This window comes from Rhinolophus hipposideros, assembly GCF_964194185.1.
Source record: "Rhinolophus hipposideros genome assembly, chromosome: 4".
Classification (NCBI taxonomy): domain Eukaryota; kingdom Metazoa; phylum Chordata; class Mammalia; order Chiroptera; family Rhinolophidae; genus Rhinolophus; species Rhinolophus hipposideros.
In genome coordinates, this window is record NC_138050.1 from 46,809,881 (window position 1) to 46,828,595 (window position 18,715).

At 34.1% G+C, this 18,715-nt stretch overlaps 1 protein-coding gene across 1 annotated transcript in view; it reads left to right on the forward strand.

Moving 5' to 3' along the window:
- The window catches only part of LOC308496882 (disintegrin and metalloproteinase domain-containing protein 5-like), a gene marked incomplete at both ends in the record, with an annotated part of 111,645 nt that overhangs the window by 11,985 nt on the left and 80,945 nt on the right, over window positions 1-18,715 (forward strand). Inside the window, 4 exons of the mRNA XM_081046666.1 lie at window positions 4,588-4,659; window positions 4,838-5,001; window positions 5,757-5,838; window positions 17,156-17,292. Coding sequence (XP_080902792.1) covers window positions 4,588-4,659; window positions 4,838-5,001; window positions 5,757-5,838; window positions 17,156-17,292 — 455 coding nt within the window. The remainder of the gene's footprint in view (window positions 1-4,587; window positions 4,660-4,837; window positions 5,002-5,756; window positions 5,839-17,155; window positions 17,293-18,715) is intronic.

The following is an 18,715-nucleotide window of genomic DNA, read 5'->3' on the forward strand; positions in this document are numbered from 1 at the left end:
ATACATTTTTTTGGCACCCCTGGTATAAGTAATTTTGTTAGATGTAGGAAAGCCTAAATTCTGCAATTAAAAACCAAAGATAAAGTTTAATTGACAGCAAGACAAAGATTATTATGCAACGTACACACACATTCTGCTTACAACTGACATATCTAAAATATGGTACATAATAAAAGTCAAAGATGGTAAACATATACCATAAAAACAAAAATTCTAAAATACTTGTTTAGCTAGATTAATATCAGATGAAGCAGACTTTAAGATAGTGTAAGTTATCTATTACTACATAGCAAACCTCTCCACAGTTTGATTAGAACTGTGTAATTATTTTATTGTAGCAAAAAACACATAACATTAAATTGAGCTTCTTACCCATTTTTAAATGTATAGTTTAGTGGTATTAAATATATTCACATTGTTGTGCAATAGATATCTAAAACATTTGCATGTTGAAAACTGAAACTGTATACCCATTAAACACTAATTTTTCTTTTCCTTTCCCCCATCACCTTTCTACTGTATGTTTCTATGATCCTGACTACTTTATATAATTTCATATGAGTGGAATCATACTTTATTTTTCGTTTTGTAACTGGCTTATTTGCTTAGCACGATGTTCTTAAATTTCATCCATGTTGTAGCAGGTGCCAGATTTCCTTCTTTTTTAAGGCTGCATAATACTTCATGTATGTTTATAACACATTTTCTTTATCCAGTCACCTGGGAATGGACATTTGGGTCTCTTCCACCTCTTGCCGACTATGAATAATGCTGCAAGGAACATGGATGTGTAAATATCTCTTTGAGATCTTACTTTGAATTTTTTAGGTACGTATCCAGATGCCAGATCACTGGAACATATGGTAATACTGTTTAATTCTTTTAGAAACTGCCATACTCTTTTCCATAATGGCTACACCATTTTATTTTCTCACCAATAGTGCTCAGGGGTGCTAATTTCTCCTTACCATCACTAACACTTGTTACTTTCTTATATTTTGATATGGTCTTCCTAATGGGTGTGAGGAGATATCTCGTTATGGTTTTGATTTTCATTTCTCTTATGATTAGTGATGTTGAGCATCTGTTCATATGCATGTTGGACATTTGTTTATCTTATTTGGAGAATTATATATTCAAGTCCTTCGCCCATTTAAAAATCGAATTGTTTTTTGTTGTTGAGTTGTAGGAGTTCTTTATAAATCTTTATCAGGTATATGATTTGCAAATACTTCATCTCATTTTTTAGGTTGATGTTGATTATTTCCTTTGATGCACAAAAGTTGTAAAGTTTAATGTACTATTATTTACCTATTTTTACTTTTATTGCCTGAACTTTTGGTGTCATATCCAAGAAGTCGTTGCCAAATCCAATGTCCTTAAGATTTTCCCGAATGTTTTCTTCTAGGAGTTTTATATCTTACATTTAGCTCTTTAATCAATTTTGAGTAAAGTTCTCTATATGACTTAAGGTAAGGGTCCAACTTCATTCTTTTGCATGTAGATACGTAGTTTTCCCAATGCCATTTGTCGAAGAAACTGTTCATTTGCCATATGCATCTTTGCACCCTTCTTGAAAATCCTTTGACGATATATTCAATGCTTTATTTCTGGGCTCTCTATTCCATTCCATTGCTCTATATGTCTGTCTTTAAACTAGTACCACATAATCTTCATTATTATTGCTTTATAGTAAGTTTTGAAATTAGGAAGTAAGGGCCTCTAACTTTATTCGTCTTTTAGGATTTTTATTTTCTATTTCTGCCCCCCTCCAAAAAAAGTACCATTGGATTTTCATGGGGATTTCACTGCATATGTAGATAGCTTTAAGTAACATGGACATTTTAATATTATTGAGTCTTCCAGTCCACAACATGAGATATCTTTCCATTTATTAAATAGAATAATGGAGGGATATTTTATATTGAATGATACAATTCAAATTAAAGATACATTTCTAATAATAAACATTTAGTTGCCAAGTGAGTTATGATGAACTATAAGAACTTCTGGAAATACTCAGAAGAAACTAACAAAAAGAAAAACTATAGTAGAGCAGATTAAGACATTTTGCTTAGCTTTTAACAGACAGAAAATAAATGTTAACATATAAAGATCAAATTATTCATTAGCTTGGTTTACTAAAAACTTACTGACCTTTCAACCTTATGAATGGGTGCCAAATACATTCAAATGTCTACAGATATGTTTAGAAAAGGTAGACATCTCTAGGTCACAAGGAAAAAAAATAATTTGTAAAAGTAAAAAAACTGCTATGCCAAAACTCTTTCGCAATATATTAAAACAATAAGGAATGAAAAAAGGTAAGACAAAAAGAAGTGAAAAATTTTAAACACTTTTATGAGTAACTTTTGAAAGATGGAAAGAAAAACTATTGCTGTAAACTAGAAATTAATTCTATACAGTATTTAAAAAATTGAAGGATACATATTGATTGGAACAGGCCTGGTTATGCTATGGTAAAAAATAACCCCAGCATCTTCGTGGCTGAACAGTTTATTTTTCATTCACAGAGGTCAGCTATGGATCTTGGTGACTCTTGAGGTCAGCTGTCTTTCATGTGTTGGCTTCGCATTTCAGAATTTTTTGATACATTTCTGTATTGATAGTTTCCTTTCCATTGTGAAGCCAATAAAAGAACAGACCAGAGATATGAGCTGCAACAAGGAAATACTTCCCCTCACGAGTGATGTTCATCACTTTTGCCCTCATTTCATTGACCAAAGCGAATCACCTGGCCATACTTTTCTTTAAAAAATAAGGGTTCCTGAACCAGAAGAGATCTGAATATTAGTAAATAGGCATAATGCCCACCACAGATGACAGTACCAAAACTAAACACAGAGGACATTAATATTCTTGAAAGAATTTCCTATAAGAAAAATAAGACTGAGAAACATATGAATGGAGCTTTCAATTTAAAGTTTTAAATCTATAAAATGAGAAATGTAAGAAGACCAGGCAATAATAAAAAGCATAAGTTAATGATAAATAGAAACATTAAAATGGATAAATAAATTCAAGAGCTGGTTTGTTGAAAAGAAAAATAAATAGGTAGATAGTATAATTAAGCAAAAACATACTATGGTGTTAAGAAGGATTGAGACGATATACGTATGGCCTTGGAGAAGATTCACACAAACACAAATTTGATGAATTCTCCAAAGGAGATGAGAATTTAAATCAAATCATCACAATGTACACCTTCAATTTACACCATGTTATATGTCAGTGATATCTCAAAAGGCTGGGAAAAAAAGACTTGTAATGGGTTAGTGGCTAGTGTCAGGTATAGATTGTTTAAAGAAGAGTTCTTAAAAATGTTTCAGGAAGACATAATTCACATGATAATCTAATCCAAGGATACAGGAAAAACTTAACAAATGCAGCTTAACAATTTTAGGTAGTTATTTACTAAGCAACATTCCTTTGCTCCATGACAAAATCTGTGCATGCACACACGTGAGTAACAGACCCATCTTTCTAAAAGCTGCAAACTTCTAAACAAAACCTTATATTAATTTTGATATAGTCTTATATTAATTTTGATATATAGAATATAATGTTTTGATCAAGGAATATAACAATGGGTTAATATTAAGTAATACGTTAATGAAATGTATTGCATCAATATGTCAAAAGATGAAAATTGTCATGTTGGTATGCTTCAAAAAGGCTAATAATCAAACAACACTATTTATAGAAGCTTTAATAAATAGGAATATTTATAAATATATGTTTCTCAACATGATCTAAAATACTTAGCTCTAGTGGGACACTGGGACACCACTTAATGATGAAATATTTGAGGTTTTCCAATGAAAACTCGGGAGCAAAACTCACATACGTGATGTTACTTTTGCTATTTAATATTGTCGGGGCATTTTTAAGCAAGTAGATATAGAAAGAGCTTAATGGAATAAAGAAGAAATTAGAACATGAGTTACACGGTGACATCAAAGGATGTATCTGAACACAATATTCAGAATCACTTTAACAGTGAACCTCTCATTAAGGATTTCCCCTCTTTATGTGTACATTTTTTTGGTTTGTGATTATATGTATTGTTTTAGAAATAAGTATATTTTGAAATTCCACATTTTAAAAAAGTTATGATTTGGTTTTCATAAATAGTAAATAATGACAAGTGGAGTGCAGTAAACATTGTTTAAAATCATGTTATTAAATGTTTTTATTATGTAAATTAAATTATTTTTATAAATCATTATACATCATTATTCATTTCTTGGATTATAATTAGAATGTAGTTCTGTGGTTGCTTTACTATATAGTACATTGTACATATAAAGGGTAGGTGATATGTTAATGGAACCCACTAAATTTTTTTTTTATTTTAGAAAGGAAGATTTTTCTTTATTTATTTAAATTTATTGGGGTGTCAATTGTTAGTGAAATTACATAGATTTCAGGTGTACAATTCTGTATTACATCATCTATAAATCCCATGTGTGTTCACCACCCAGAGTCAGTTCTCCTTCCATCACCATATATTTGATCCCCCTTACCCGCACCCACTAATTTTTAAAAATAATTTATCTTTTCCAGTTCGATTACATGGGCTCTGATATAAAGGCTGTAACACAGAAAGTTATTCAGATAATTGGCCTTGTCAACACTGTAAGTTTTTAAAAACTATTTTGTTTATATATTTTGTAAAAGCATATGTAATATATTGATATGTATAGTATTTGGTTATGCTATTAAAGAGTTTCCAGAATCATATGGAATGTCATAAGCATTTTATAAAAGTTTAATGTTCAAATTTATTTAAAAATTTTTGTTTATCTTCTTTTAGATGCTTACTCAATTAAAACTGACTGTTGTAATATCTTCCATAGAAATCTGGTCAAATAAAAATAAGATTTCTACTGTGGGAAATCCTAATCAGATATTATTTAGATTTTTAGAATGGAAATCAAAACATGTCTTCCGACCTTATCATACTGCATACTTACTTGCGTGAGTATAGTATTCTGTATTTGTATAGCACTAAAGGAACAATCCAAAATGATTTAATATGTTAATTATGAAAAATAAACATTTACTTAAATATATATTATATTCTATAATTTTGGTAGACATGACTGGGATGGGAAAAAATGTAAGTTAAAGTTCTTGTCCTCAATTGCTAATGTGAGGCAAGACTTAAAAACTTCTACCCACCAACATAAAATTGCTTGATAAAAGTAAAATTACATAAAAGTATTGAAAGGAGATTAATTATGAGTGGTACACTTTGATGTTGCTTGGCTTATAAACATTTACTACCTGTTATCTCTATATCTTATCTCATCTAATTCTCATGTTTTGTGCTCTAACAACATGAGTATATTGAGTTGTTACACTATCTAGACTGTAATGCATAGAAAAATCTATTCAGTTTTAGTGAATATATGAATAAGGAGGTAACAAAAAATTGAAGTTTCAGGGCTACAAATGTAGCAGGAACCAGAATAAAAACTATAACCATCAGTGCAGTTGCATTTTGCATAACTATTAAGACTTATCCTTATTACACTCTGGGTGTTTATCAAATACAAAATTTACAATATTCTTAACATTGTAGGTGTGAGAAAAAAGTATTTAAATAGCTTAATTCAGAGTAGCAGTATACTTAGGACAGTAATTGTTCAATAATGTTTATTGCTATGAAAATGTTATCATAAACAATATCAGTCTTTAATACAATTATAAGGAAAATTCTTATTTTTTAGCTTCAAGAAACATCCTAGTTTTATAGGAGCCACAATTCCTGGAAGAATATGTAATAAGAATAATGCTGCAGGAGTTGCTCTGGTATGTAATTATTATCCAGTTTGCTCTCATTATTTTCATGTTTCAAAATTTTCTAAATAGTTTAAGAATGAATAAATATATAACTTAGTTTACTCATTATTTTAATAGTTTTTTATATTACTAATTTGGAACATAAAAATTAAACTGTATATAGTTGCTTTAAAAATAGAACATTTATGAATTGAACTGATCATGTCACTTTGATTTAAAAAACTGTATTTGACTTTTGTTAATCAAATTTTAATTGCTTTGAATGGTATATGCTTGCATCAATATTTATTATATATTCAATGCAATTTTAATGTTAATTATTAAACATTAAATTTTATCTCAAAATTAATAATTGATATACAGTCATGTGTTTTTTTTATTAAGGGACGTTTATTATTTTTTCTATTTTAAGGTATATATTTTATTATTGCATTCAAGTCTTTATTATATTTTTGGGAGGAGCAGATTTGTATGAAGAAACAGCTCTCGAATATTCATAACTTACTGGTTTCTGGGGAACGTGAGAATGAGCCCTTACTACAGAGTTATACTCCTTTTACAACAAGCTATATGAAAAACAGGAAAAGGAATTAACTTGAGTGTGCTTCAGAAAAAGAAATGTACATTCTATTTTTATATTGACCAATTTGTATAGTTGGTTGACTTTTGGTAGCATCTACAATGAAGCAAACTGCCATTGAAAGATCAGACATATTTAAAATCAGTTCTGGTGTGTATCTGTTATAACATTATGTAAGTTTAGGGTCTGCAATGTAATGATTTGACATACTCATATGTATATATTGGGAAATGATTGTCATAATAAGGTTAACACATCCATTATCTCACATAGTTACTATTTGTGTGTGAGTGTGTGGTGAGAACCTTTAAGATCTACTCTCTTAGCAACTTTCAAATATACAATACAGTATTGTTAATTGTAGTTACCATGCTGTACACTGCATCTCCAGAAACTTGAAGTTTGTACTCTTTAACCAATTTCACTCATTCCCGCCCTGCAGTCCCTATCCTCGTCACCCACCAGTCTGTTCTCTGTTTCTAAGAGTTTGGTTGTTTTAGATTCCACACAAAAGTAACATTATAAAGTATTTGTCATTCTCTGATTTGTTTCACTTAGCATAATGCCCTCAAGTTTCATCCATGTTTTGTGTGTATGTGTGTATTCACACATACATAAATACACACAAACATATATGTCACAATTTCTTTATCCGTTTATCTATCACTGGGCACTTAGGTTTTTTTCTATATCTTGGCTATTGTGAATAATCTGTAGTGAACATGGGGTACAGATATGTCTTTGAGATAGTGATTTCATTTCCTTTAGATATATACCAAGAAGTGGAATTGCTGATTCAAATGGTAGTTCTTTCTTAATTTTTTTCCAGGAACCACCATACTTTTTTCTATAGTGGATATACTTGTTTATATTTTCATCAACAGGCTACAGGTTTCCATTTTCTTCATATCTGCACCAGCATTTCTTATCTCTTGTCTTTTTGATAATAGTCATTCTAATAGGTATGAGGTGATATCTCTTGTGGCGTTGATTTGTATTTCCCTAATGATTGGTGATGTTGAGCACCTTTTCATGTACCTGTTAGTCATTTAAATATTTTCTCTGGAAAAAAGTCTATTCAGGTCCTTTGACGATTAACTTAATCAGATTATTTGTTTTTTGCTAATGAATTGTATGGGTTCCGATATTGTAGACATTAGCTGCTTTCAGATGTATAATTTGCACATATTTTCTCCCATTCTGTAGGCTGTCTTTTCATTTTATTGATTGGTTCTTTTGCTCTGTAGAACTTTGTATATTGATGTAGTCCCACTTGATTATTTTTGCTTTTGTTTATGGTTTTGGAGTCGTATCTATAAAATTGCCAAGACAAATGTCAAGGAGATTTTTCATTGTGTTTTCTTCTAAGAGTTTTGTGATTTCCCTTCTTACATTAAAATTTTTAATTCTTTTTGAGTTAGTTTGTGTGAGTGGTATAAGATAAGGGGTGCTGTTTAATTATTTGTATGTGAATATCCAGTTTTCCCACCAGTTTATTGAAGCGACTGTCTTTTCTCAGTTGAGTATTCTTGGCTCTTTTGTCAAATATTAGTTGATTGTATAATAAGGGGGTGATTTTTGAGCCTTCTATTCTGTTCCATTGGTCTGTGTGTCTGTTTCTATGCTTATACAATACTTTCTGATTGCTACAGCTTTGTAATATAGTTTGAAAACAGAAAGTGTGATACCTCCAGCTTTGTTCTTCTTTCTCAGGACTGTTTTGGCTGTTTGGGGTCTTTTGTGGTTCTATTCAAATGTTAGCATGGATTTTTCAATTTCTATGAAAAATGCCATTTTGGTAGGGATTGCATTGAATCTATAGGTAGCTTTGGGTAATGTGGACATTTTAACCATATTAATTTTTTCAAACCACAAGCATGGGATATCTTTCCATGTATTTGTGTCATCTTCAGTTTCTTTCATCAATATCTTATAGTTTTCAGAGTAGAGATCTTTTACCTCCTTGGTTAAATTTATTTCTAATATTTTATTGTTTTTATTGCTATTGTAAATGGGATTGTCTTCTAAAATTTCTCTTTCTGATCGTTTGTTATTATTAGTGTATAGAATGCAAGGGACTTTTGTGTATGGATTTTATATCCAGCAACTTTACAAAGTTGTTTTTTAGTTCAAATAGTTTTTTGGTTTTAGGAGTTTCAGGGTTTTCTATATATTATATCATATTATCTGCAAATACCGTGTTCCCCCCAAAATAAGACCTAGCCGGACAATGAGCTCTAATGCGTCTTTTGGAGCAAAAATTAATATAAGACTCAGTCTTATATTCTATTATGTTAGATAAGACGTGGTCTTATAGTAAAATAAGACTGAGTCTTATATTAATTTTTGCTCCAAAAGACGCATTAGAGATGATTGTCTAGCCAGGTCTCATTTTTGGGGAAACACAGTAGTGACAGTTTTACTTCTTTTCCAATTTGGATTCCTTTTTCTTTTTCTTGCCTGATTTCTTCTTAAATGTTTTCACCTCCTTTAACGTTGACGTTATATTTAAGTGTATAGTGCCCTATTCTGAATAAAGGTTGAAGTTTCCTGCTTCTATCTGTTAGTAATCTTACTCATAGTTTTTTGTCCTTCTTTTTTTTTTGGTTTTAGGTAGAATAACCTTTTTCCGTATTTCCTGTAAGGCTTTGCAGTGGAAAATTCCCTCAGCTTCTGAATATCTGGAAAGATCTTTATTACTCCTTCATATCTAAAGGATAACTTTGCTGGATATATAGTATTCATGGCTAGTATTTTGAATAATTTCAATATTGATTCCACTCCCCCTGACTTGTAGAGTTCTTGCTGAACAATCTGATGATAACCTAATAAACTTTCCTTTGTAAGGAAAGTCTTTTTTCCCTGATTGCCTTGAGAATTATTTTTTTGCCATTAATTTTTGACAGCTTCAATATAATGTGCTTTGGAGAAAGCCTTTTTGGATTGAGGTAATTAAGTGTTCAGTTTCCTTCTTGGATTTGAAGATCCAGTTCTTTACACAGGTTTGGGAAGTTCTCATTGACTGTTTGAATGGGCTTTCTGTGCCCTTCTCCTCCTCTTTTCCTTCTGATATACCCTTTGTTCTTCTATTGCTCTTTCTAATGGAGTCAGACAGTTCTTGTAGAGTTCTTTTATTTAACTCTCAAGTCTTTCTCTCCTTCCATCTGCATCATTTCCAGATTTTTATCTTTGATATCACTAATTGTTTCCTCTATCTGGTCAGCTCTATTTTCTAAGCTCGCTATTTTATTCTTCCTCTCCTTTATTGAGTTCTTCAGCTCCAGAATTTCTATTTGGTTATTTTTTAAAATTTCAATCTCTATGATAAAATATTCATTTTGTTTATTGATTTTATTTCTGAGCTCATTGAGCTTCCTATCTGAGTTTTCTTGCATCTTGTTGATTTTTTTCAGACCTGCAATCTTGAATTCTCTATCATTTAAGTTACATATTTCCATGTCCTCAAATTTATTTTCTGGAGGTATTTTATTTTCTTTCTGAGCTGCCTATTACCTGGTTTATTCATGGTAATTAATGGATTATTTATCTTCCTGTGCATCTATGGGAGTGAATGCTGCAGTAGGTAGATATGAAGAGGTATTTCTTTTGCTTATCAGTAGGTAGTACTGGAGTGTCTTATTTTCTCTTGCCCTGTTTCATCTTCTTACAGGGTAGGAGACTACCTGGGGAGGTGGGATTCTCCTCTGTGATCATGTCACCTCAGTCTCAGGGTACTACCCCTGTAAGAGGATGTGGTAAGTGATGGGGTTCTGAGCCCCTAAAATTCCAGTGCTGCTCCTGCAGCTAGATGCAGAGCTGTGTGCCTCAGCAGCCCTGGTTGCCCCTGCTGGGATCAACAGGTCAAGCAGCAGGGTGGCATGGGCTGGGAGAGGCAGCTGGTGGGTTTGTGGCTTTATTCTTCTCCAAGTAATGGTGACTCCCCGACCGCAGCTGCCTCACCTGTATAGCTCCTCCTTTATCACGGGAGTTAGCCACATTGTGCATCTGCCACTCAGGAGCTGTCTCTCTGGTTCTCAGGGCTGTAGATATTCTTCTCTTTAATCCATCACTACTACCATTTTTTTCTGGGACCCACTGCAAACACTAGGAGGGTGTAGAGGAGGCAAGCTCTGGGAGGGTGGGGGAAGGAGGCCAGGTTCGATGGCTTTGTATTCTGCCTGGCAGTGAGGGCTGTTAGACCACAGTTGTCACACTTCTGTATTCAGTCTTTTCCCCAAGGTCCCTGCCCCAATCGCTGATCCCTCAGGTAGGATTGCTGGGGCCACAGAGAGTACACCTGCAGAATCAATCCTCTCCTCTTTTGGGACAACAGTGAGCTCTGGGCTGTGTCCCGCAGCCTTCATCTCTGCACTTCTCCTTCGCTTCCCACTCTGTTCACCACAATTGACCCACTTTTAGATGTTTTGATGCATGAATCTCTCAGATTTGTTTGTGTGTTGATTAGGGAATCCTTTGTTGAATTATAGCTTTTCAACTTGTAACTTTAAGGGGAGAGATCAAGGGACCTCTTACCCTGCCCTGCCTCTGACATCCAATTGCACATTTTATATGATTCCATTTTCTCCCCTCTCTTTGCATATGAATTATATTTGAAAAAATTTTAAGCAGTTTCCTTAAAGTTTATCATATATATTTACAATTGCTTTAGATGTAATCTAATTGCAATTAATAGACAAAACTAACTGAAAGAAAGTAGAACCTATTAATCTAATTTGAAAGTTTTTTAAAGGTTACCTGGGTGTTGTTCACATCAGGATGGAAATACATACAGACATGGAAATGACTGTCCTACAGGAAGAAGTTTATTATATTCTTAGTTCCCTAAAAAAAAGGAGGCATTATGCACTATTCAGGGGCCAGATGAGGAAGCACTAGGATTGCTCAGGAAGAATAGGGAGCAAGGGGAAAACATGGGCAACAACCTGTATTTTGGTTTCCTTGGGAATGAATGGGCAAGGGAGCGTAAGCAGGTCTAGTATTGGCTAGTTTGAAAAATTTCAGCATGCTCTGCTGCATAGAGGCTGTCTCTAGTTGTCTGATGCCTGACTGTGGTGTAATTTTAATAGGTGGATCATGGTCTGATCCACCTATTAAATATGTGAGCCTGATAAAGCAGGTGGTAAGTTGTATAAGCTGTGGACTGATTGCTTTGCATATGCAAAGAACACTTGCAGGTGAGTTTTTTTCACTATCTTAAAGAATTGGGTAACTCTAGCAGGGGCAGTCCTCCAGAGTTGGAAAGGCCTCAGGTATCAAAGCATCAGAATACAGAAAATAAAAAAAAGTCATTAATTCAATTAGCCTTGTTGACATATTATTGAACATTTGGGGTAATAAAAAAGACAGCTTTTAGAGACTAGGGCATAAGTTGCAGTAAACAACATAGAAAACATTTTACTATGAGAATAAAAAGGAGGAAAACAAGGAAAAGTATAAGGAATCCTTTTAGGCCAACACATAACAAAATTTCCCATTTATATAGCACTAGCCAAAGAAATAGATCTGAAATTTCTGGAGCCCCTAACAGTATCGTTGTGGAATTGTAAATTGTGTTAAAATTATATGCATACTATATGTATACATATATTAACATTGCCATGTATATTAATTATATATGTATTTATTTTTTATTTTTTTGACAATAATATCCTGGCGTATTTCTTGAGTCAAAGTGGCAAGTCAGATCAGGCAGTTTATGTTGTTCGAGAATATCGATTGCTAGTTTGGTAAAGGATATGTAACGATTAGTCATATTTGTATGTAACCAAAGAGAAGAGGTGGCTGTGGTCATGGTCAGAAGTGTACGGTGGGAGGTTGTGGTAGAAAACTGGAGAGGGTAGTAGGAGAAGGCACTGGAGAGTGAGTGTGCCTCTCCCCAGGGGGTCAAGATGTTCACTGATATGAAGCAGGTGACTCCTAGGGAAAGCAATACTCTCCATTAGTTTTTAGCATGGCACATATAGTAGTAACTTTGACCAGACTTTCCTTTAGACCTGGAGTGCCAGGTTATATGTTTGACAAAGAACAAAAACTATACCAGACAGCAGGTTCAGGAAACACAGTAGATTTTCTAACATCAAAGTAAGAAAATCAATAAATTTCCGGTGTCCAATTGTGCCTTAAGAGAGGCAGTCCATGTACATGCCGAGTGTGGAGGTAAAGCTGTCTCCGGTACAGGAGAGATCTCTATCAGGAAGCTCTTAGGCTAGAGTGATATTGTCTGAGGTGATGTCACCTCTAGCAGTGATCCTGGGCCAGGGCAATGTTGTTTGAGATGTAGAGTTGGGGTATCCTTTTCAGTTTGATACCTACTTGTTTTTGTGACTCTGTAATTATTATAATAATGCTGAGGTACTGTGTAATTTGAATTATTGGGCCTGGGCCTTGGGACCTTGACTATAAATATCATTTAACTCAAGGGGCTTATGGGTGCACAGCTAGCCAAAGTGATGTTGGCATCTGTACCAGAGCCTGACTGGCACAGTTAAAGCCGAAATTAAGCATAGGCGGATGTAAGAGTATGTAGCAGTCTGACATTTTGCCCTATTAAGTGATGAGAAGGGTTCTGTTGTAAACAGATTTTAAACCACATGACCTAATTTAGTTAAATGTTGCTAATGTTGTTAATAGAGTGTCAGATTGTTTGCTATTTAAAATATCTGTGCTTGAGGTTGGGGCTCCAGAATTAGGCTATAGTTGGTTACTATGGACCCTTTGCTCAGTTAGTTTGGTTGGTGACAGGCAAAGGGTGAGGTCTTTGGATTGTAGGGTTTGTATTAGTCGTACTCAGTGGCATGTGGACCTCAGTATTTGCCATGTTTGGTTGAAACAGTGGCCTACTTGGAAGATTTGGGCTTCCAGATTGCACACCAATGAAAGCACTGAGACCAATAGTAATGAGACCAACAGTCAGCAGGATGATGTGCAGCTGCACATGATAGGGATGTGTGTGTGTGTGTGTGTGTGTGTGTGTGTGTGTTGGAAGTTTAAGCTCAAATGGGTGTCATATCATATTAGCAGATAACTGGACCATGAGGAAATCTATGGTTTACAGATCTCAGTGGAGTATGCACCCTGGATCAGGCCTCAGCTCTTATGGGCATGGGACAAGATAAAAAAAATTATAAAGATAGGGGAGATATAATTAAAGGGCCTCATATATAATGAGTCTTTGTATACATGAGGGCAAGACATAGCCCTTTAAATATAGGAAAGGGCGGTTGGGAAACGTTTTAAAAGTTGAAGTGAGGTGCAAGTCATCCAAGGCTCCTGGAATTAAGAGAGATTAAGACTTTGGTCAATATGGACACCCATTCAGGGTCCATTTGCTGGACTAGAATTTGAAAAGGAATTATTTGAGAAGACCATTATTATATCTGTCAATTAAATCAGCTATCTGGGGTCCATCAGAGACATGAAAGTTGTATTGAATGCCTTTTTCAAGAGACCAGCATTTTATCTCCTGAGAAAATTACTTGATTATTCTTTATGATGTCTGTAACTCTGAAGGAGATAAGGAGTGTCATGGAAAGGTCTTGTATTTTGTCCTAGGCACTTCATCTGATCAAAAGCTTGGATGGAGGAAGGAGGGATTGCTTGGGTTCAAGCAGTCTTCCAGTAAATGAAATTACTCTTTCTCCTCTGAAGGTGGACTGAAATGTCCGATGCATCAGTTAATTGTTGTTTGCTACCTCTTAGTGGCTACAGTTGAACAATAAGAAACCCAGGGCAATATGTGGGAAACAAAATTTAGAAATATCTTCATGGGTCATGGACATCTTTTCCTCTAAATGGTTCTTTACTTGGCACTCCCTCACAATGATATCTTGCTCCTGGTCCATCAGGAACCAACTAGTTATTTTTTAAAGGCTATTTTTTAGAGCACTTTTAGATTCACACAAAATTGAGGGGAAGACATAGATTTCTCATATACCGTACCCTTGCCCCCACACATGCATAACATCCTCTGTTTCCAACATCAATCACCAGGATTCCCCCTCCTTTCCATATATATATATATATATATATATATATATATATATATATATACACATATATACATACATACATATATATACACATACATACATATATATTAGATATATATATATATATATTAGATATATACATATATATACAAATACATATATATATATATATCTTTTTTCATATATATATACCGGGGTGTCAAAAAATGTATACACATTTTAAGAGATGTTATCTATGCTCAAGCAGTAGTTCACCGTAAATGGAAGTGTCTGGACGCTGATTGTCCACTTTGAGCACCACTCTGAGCACCTCTTATAATTGCAGAGTCAAACATGACTTGTATTCATCTTTTGTTATCAGTATATATTGAGTATTATAATAATACAGTGTTTCCTTTGTTAAAATGTGTGTACATTTTTTAGCACCCTCTGTATATATATAAAATATATATGTATATTTTACCAAAGGTGAACCTACATTGACTCATCAAATCAAAATCACCCAAAGTCCATAGTTTACCTTAGGGTTCAATCTTTACACACACACACACACACATTATGGTATCATACAGAGCATTTTCACTACCCTAAAAATTCTCTATGCTCTGCTTATTAATTTCTCCCCTCCCCACATGCAACAATGGACCTTTTATTGTCTTCATAATTTTGTTTTATTCAGAATGTCATATACCCTGTTTCCCCGAAAACAATACCTAGCCAGACAATCAGCTCTAATGCATCTTTTGGAGCAAAAATTAATACAAGTCCTGGTCTCATATTATATTATGTTAGCTAAGACCTGGTCTTATATTATACTAAAATAATATTAATTTCTCTCCAAAAGACACATTAGAGCTGATTGTCTGAGTAGATCTTATTTTCGGGGAAATACAGTAGTTAGAATCATATAGTATGTAGCCTTTTCAGATTAGCTTCTTTCACTTAATAAAATGCATTTAAGTTTCCTCCATTCCTTTTCATTACTTGATAGCTCATTACTTTTTAGTGCTGAATAATATTGTGTTACCTGAAATGTGCCACAGTTTATGTATCCACTCACCTACTTAAGGACATTGTGGTTGCTTGCAAGCTTTGGCAATTATGCATAAAGCTGCTATAAATGTCTGTGTACAGCAATTGGAAGTGATCCAGGGGAGAACAACAATTCCTACTGAGGTTGTATTGGTTATCTATTGCTACATAACTATTACATAACTGATCAAATTTAGCAGATGAAATCAACACACTTCTGTGAAATAGGAATTTAGGAGCAGCATAGTGGGTGAAATCAAGTTGTCAACTAGTGCTGTAGTTATCTCATGGTTCATCACAGAGATGATTTGCTTCCAACCTCAGTTACATGGCTGTTGGAACACCTTAGAAAATCTTTTCCCAAGCTCACACATGTGGGCCTTTCCACAGGCCTTCTTCATGACATAGTAGCTGGCTGGTTTCCCCCAGAGTGAGGAGAGTGAGACATGGAATCCAAGCAGTCAGTGTTTTTATAAGCTATCTTGGAAATGATGACAAATCATTTCTATTATATTCAATTAATTAGAAGCAAGTCAATAAGTCCAACTTGCAGTCAGTGGAGTGGGATACACAATGACATAAGTAGCAGAAGGCAGGGATCATTGGGACCCATTTTAGAAGCTGCATTCTACAAAGAAAATGTAGAATTGATTATTAAAATAAAAGATTAGAGGCATTTTGTTTAAAATAATTAAAAGAAGCAATACAATGTGGTGTTTAAGACTCTATTAGATTTGCTAAGATGGCTGGTCTTAAGTAAGTAATAGTGTTGCGTCCCGCGCAACAAGGGCAGTGAGGAGGCGAGAAGGGGCGGTTTGGGTTAAGTTTTTAAGAAAGAAACAAACAGAGACTTAATGCTGTTAAATCTCTCAGAAGGCCAGGGGTCTCTCAGTCTCAGAGGACTGGAGCCCTGAATAAAGCCGACTGGAGGCTTTTATTGATAAGTATACAAGGGAGTAGCAGTGTTTTTGGCACGGTTTGTGAGACTCACTTATCACGTTATAGAAACATTCCAAGCCAATTATTTTAACCTTCAAACAGCCGAAGCACAAGTTCCCATGATGTCTTACCTAAGGTCTGTACCTTCTCAAGGTCAAGTCTCTCATATTGTAACAGCTCCGTAGAGATAAGTGGAGAGAACTGATCTTTGTTGTTCTCATGACTTCTCTCACAAACAGCTGCAAGGAAAAAGCCAGGGCGCGCAACAGACTTTCCCAGGCAGGGGTAAGGGGAGGCAAGGCCCCTTCTCTTATTCTTCTAAGGTAGCTCATTAGGGGTCCCTACTCGTTCCGCCTGGCTTAGGTTGTATCTCCCGTGAGATATCTTACCCGTCTTTGGCTGCAAACCATCTTTTGGGGATCAGACAGAGAGACATAAGGTGTAAACACAAGGATGGAACAGAGTCCCAGAAAGGCACAATCTCACAAACTCTTCTTTCCTTAAGGAAAGACATGGAGGGACAGTTGGCTAGGCTGTTGTGCGACTACATAATAGTATTTTAAAATTAAACTTTTGTGTTTACTTATATAATCATCCAAATGCTTAGATTACTACAATTGAATCTACATTGTTATCTTGGGTATATTAATAAATTTTAAAAATGATTTTTTCATATACTAATTTTTGATGATAGTAACTATTGTTTTTTAATTACTGTTTAGGATTCTTAGCTAAATATTTTTTCCTTTATTTTCCTTATATTTAGTATCCAGAGGGTTCATCTTTGGAGTCATATGCTGTCAGTATCGTGCAGTTGCTTGGCCTTAATGTGGGACTGAGTTTTGATAATACTACCACCTGCTATTGTTCAGGAGATGTTTGTACAATGTCACCAGAAGCACTGTAAGAAAATTTTCTTTATGAAATACACATATTCTTTCAAAATTTTTTTTGGTAAGATTCTATTAATCAAACAAAAGTAGTTGACAATTATAGAACACTCTATGGAACAACTGCAGAAAACACATTCTTCTCAAGTGCAGATGGAACACACACCAAAATTAGCCCGACACTCCCCCAGGATTCTCCATAACTGGGGAAAGTCTCTTCCTTTTCCTGCTTTCTAGTCTGACTTTTTTTTTTTTTTCTGGCCTAATTGAAAGCTCCCTCTAGTGACAAGCCAGGTGAATTGTGTAATTTCCGTAATTCTTCATAAAGTTCAATGCTTTGATATTTTCATTTAAAACTGCCATTGTACAGTATAAGGATAAACAGTACAATTCATGTGAATAATTAAATTAAAATTATTTATTTAGAAAGACATTAAATTGCAAATAAATAACACCATGACCCATGGAAAAACTGCTGAAGAAAGGAAAAACTTAATTTTAATCCTGTTAGTAATGCTTTGTCCTTGTTTTATAAATAAGGGGCCCTGTATTTCCATTTTTCAGTGGCTCCCACAAATTGTGTAGCCAATCCTGGCTGTTCCACATCATCACCAAGAGTTGGTGTGCTCCAAGTACGTTTAATTTGAATCATTTTAATTGATATGCAGTGTTATCTCATATTGGTTTTAATTTGCGTTTCCCTAGGAGCTAATGATGTTGGACATGCTTAGTAGCTTAGTGTATCTTCTTTGCTGAAAAGCCTATTCAAGTATTTTTGTCCAATTTTCAAAAATAAAAATTAAGATTTTTGTGGTCTTATTGAGTTGTAAGAATCATTTATGTATTCTGGCTATGAGTCCTTTACCAGATCAGGTACACGATTTCTTCCTTATAGTGCATTTGTTAAGGAAATGTTTTTAATTTTGATGGTTTCTTTTATTTATCGTTTTCTTTTATGCATCATGGTTTTATAACTCTTACAGTCAATTTTATAATACATTTTAAGTTAATTATTGGGTACGTAAGTTCATTTTTATTTTTATTTTATTTTATTTTATTATTCTTTTTAATTTATTGGGGTGACAGTTGTTAGTGAAATTACATAGATTTCAGGTGTACAATTCTGTATTACACCACCCAAAGTCAGTTCTCCTTCCATCACCATATATTTGATCCCCCTTACCCTTATCACCCACCTCCCACACCCCTTACCCTCTGGTAACCACTAAACTATTGTCTGTGTCTATGAGTTTTTGTTTCTCATTTGTTTGTCTTGTTCTTTGTTGTTTTTGGCATATACACCACATATCAGTGAAATCATATTGTTCTCTACTTTTGCTGTCTGACTTATTTTGCTTAGCATTATACTCTCAAGATCCATCCATGTTGTCACAAATGTTCCTATATCACTTTTTCTTACCGCCGAATAGTATTCC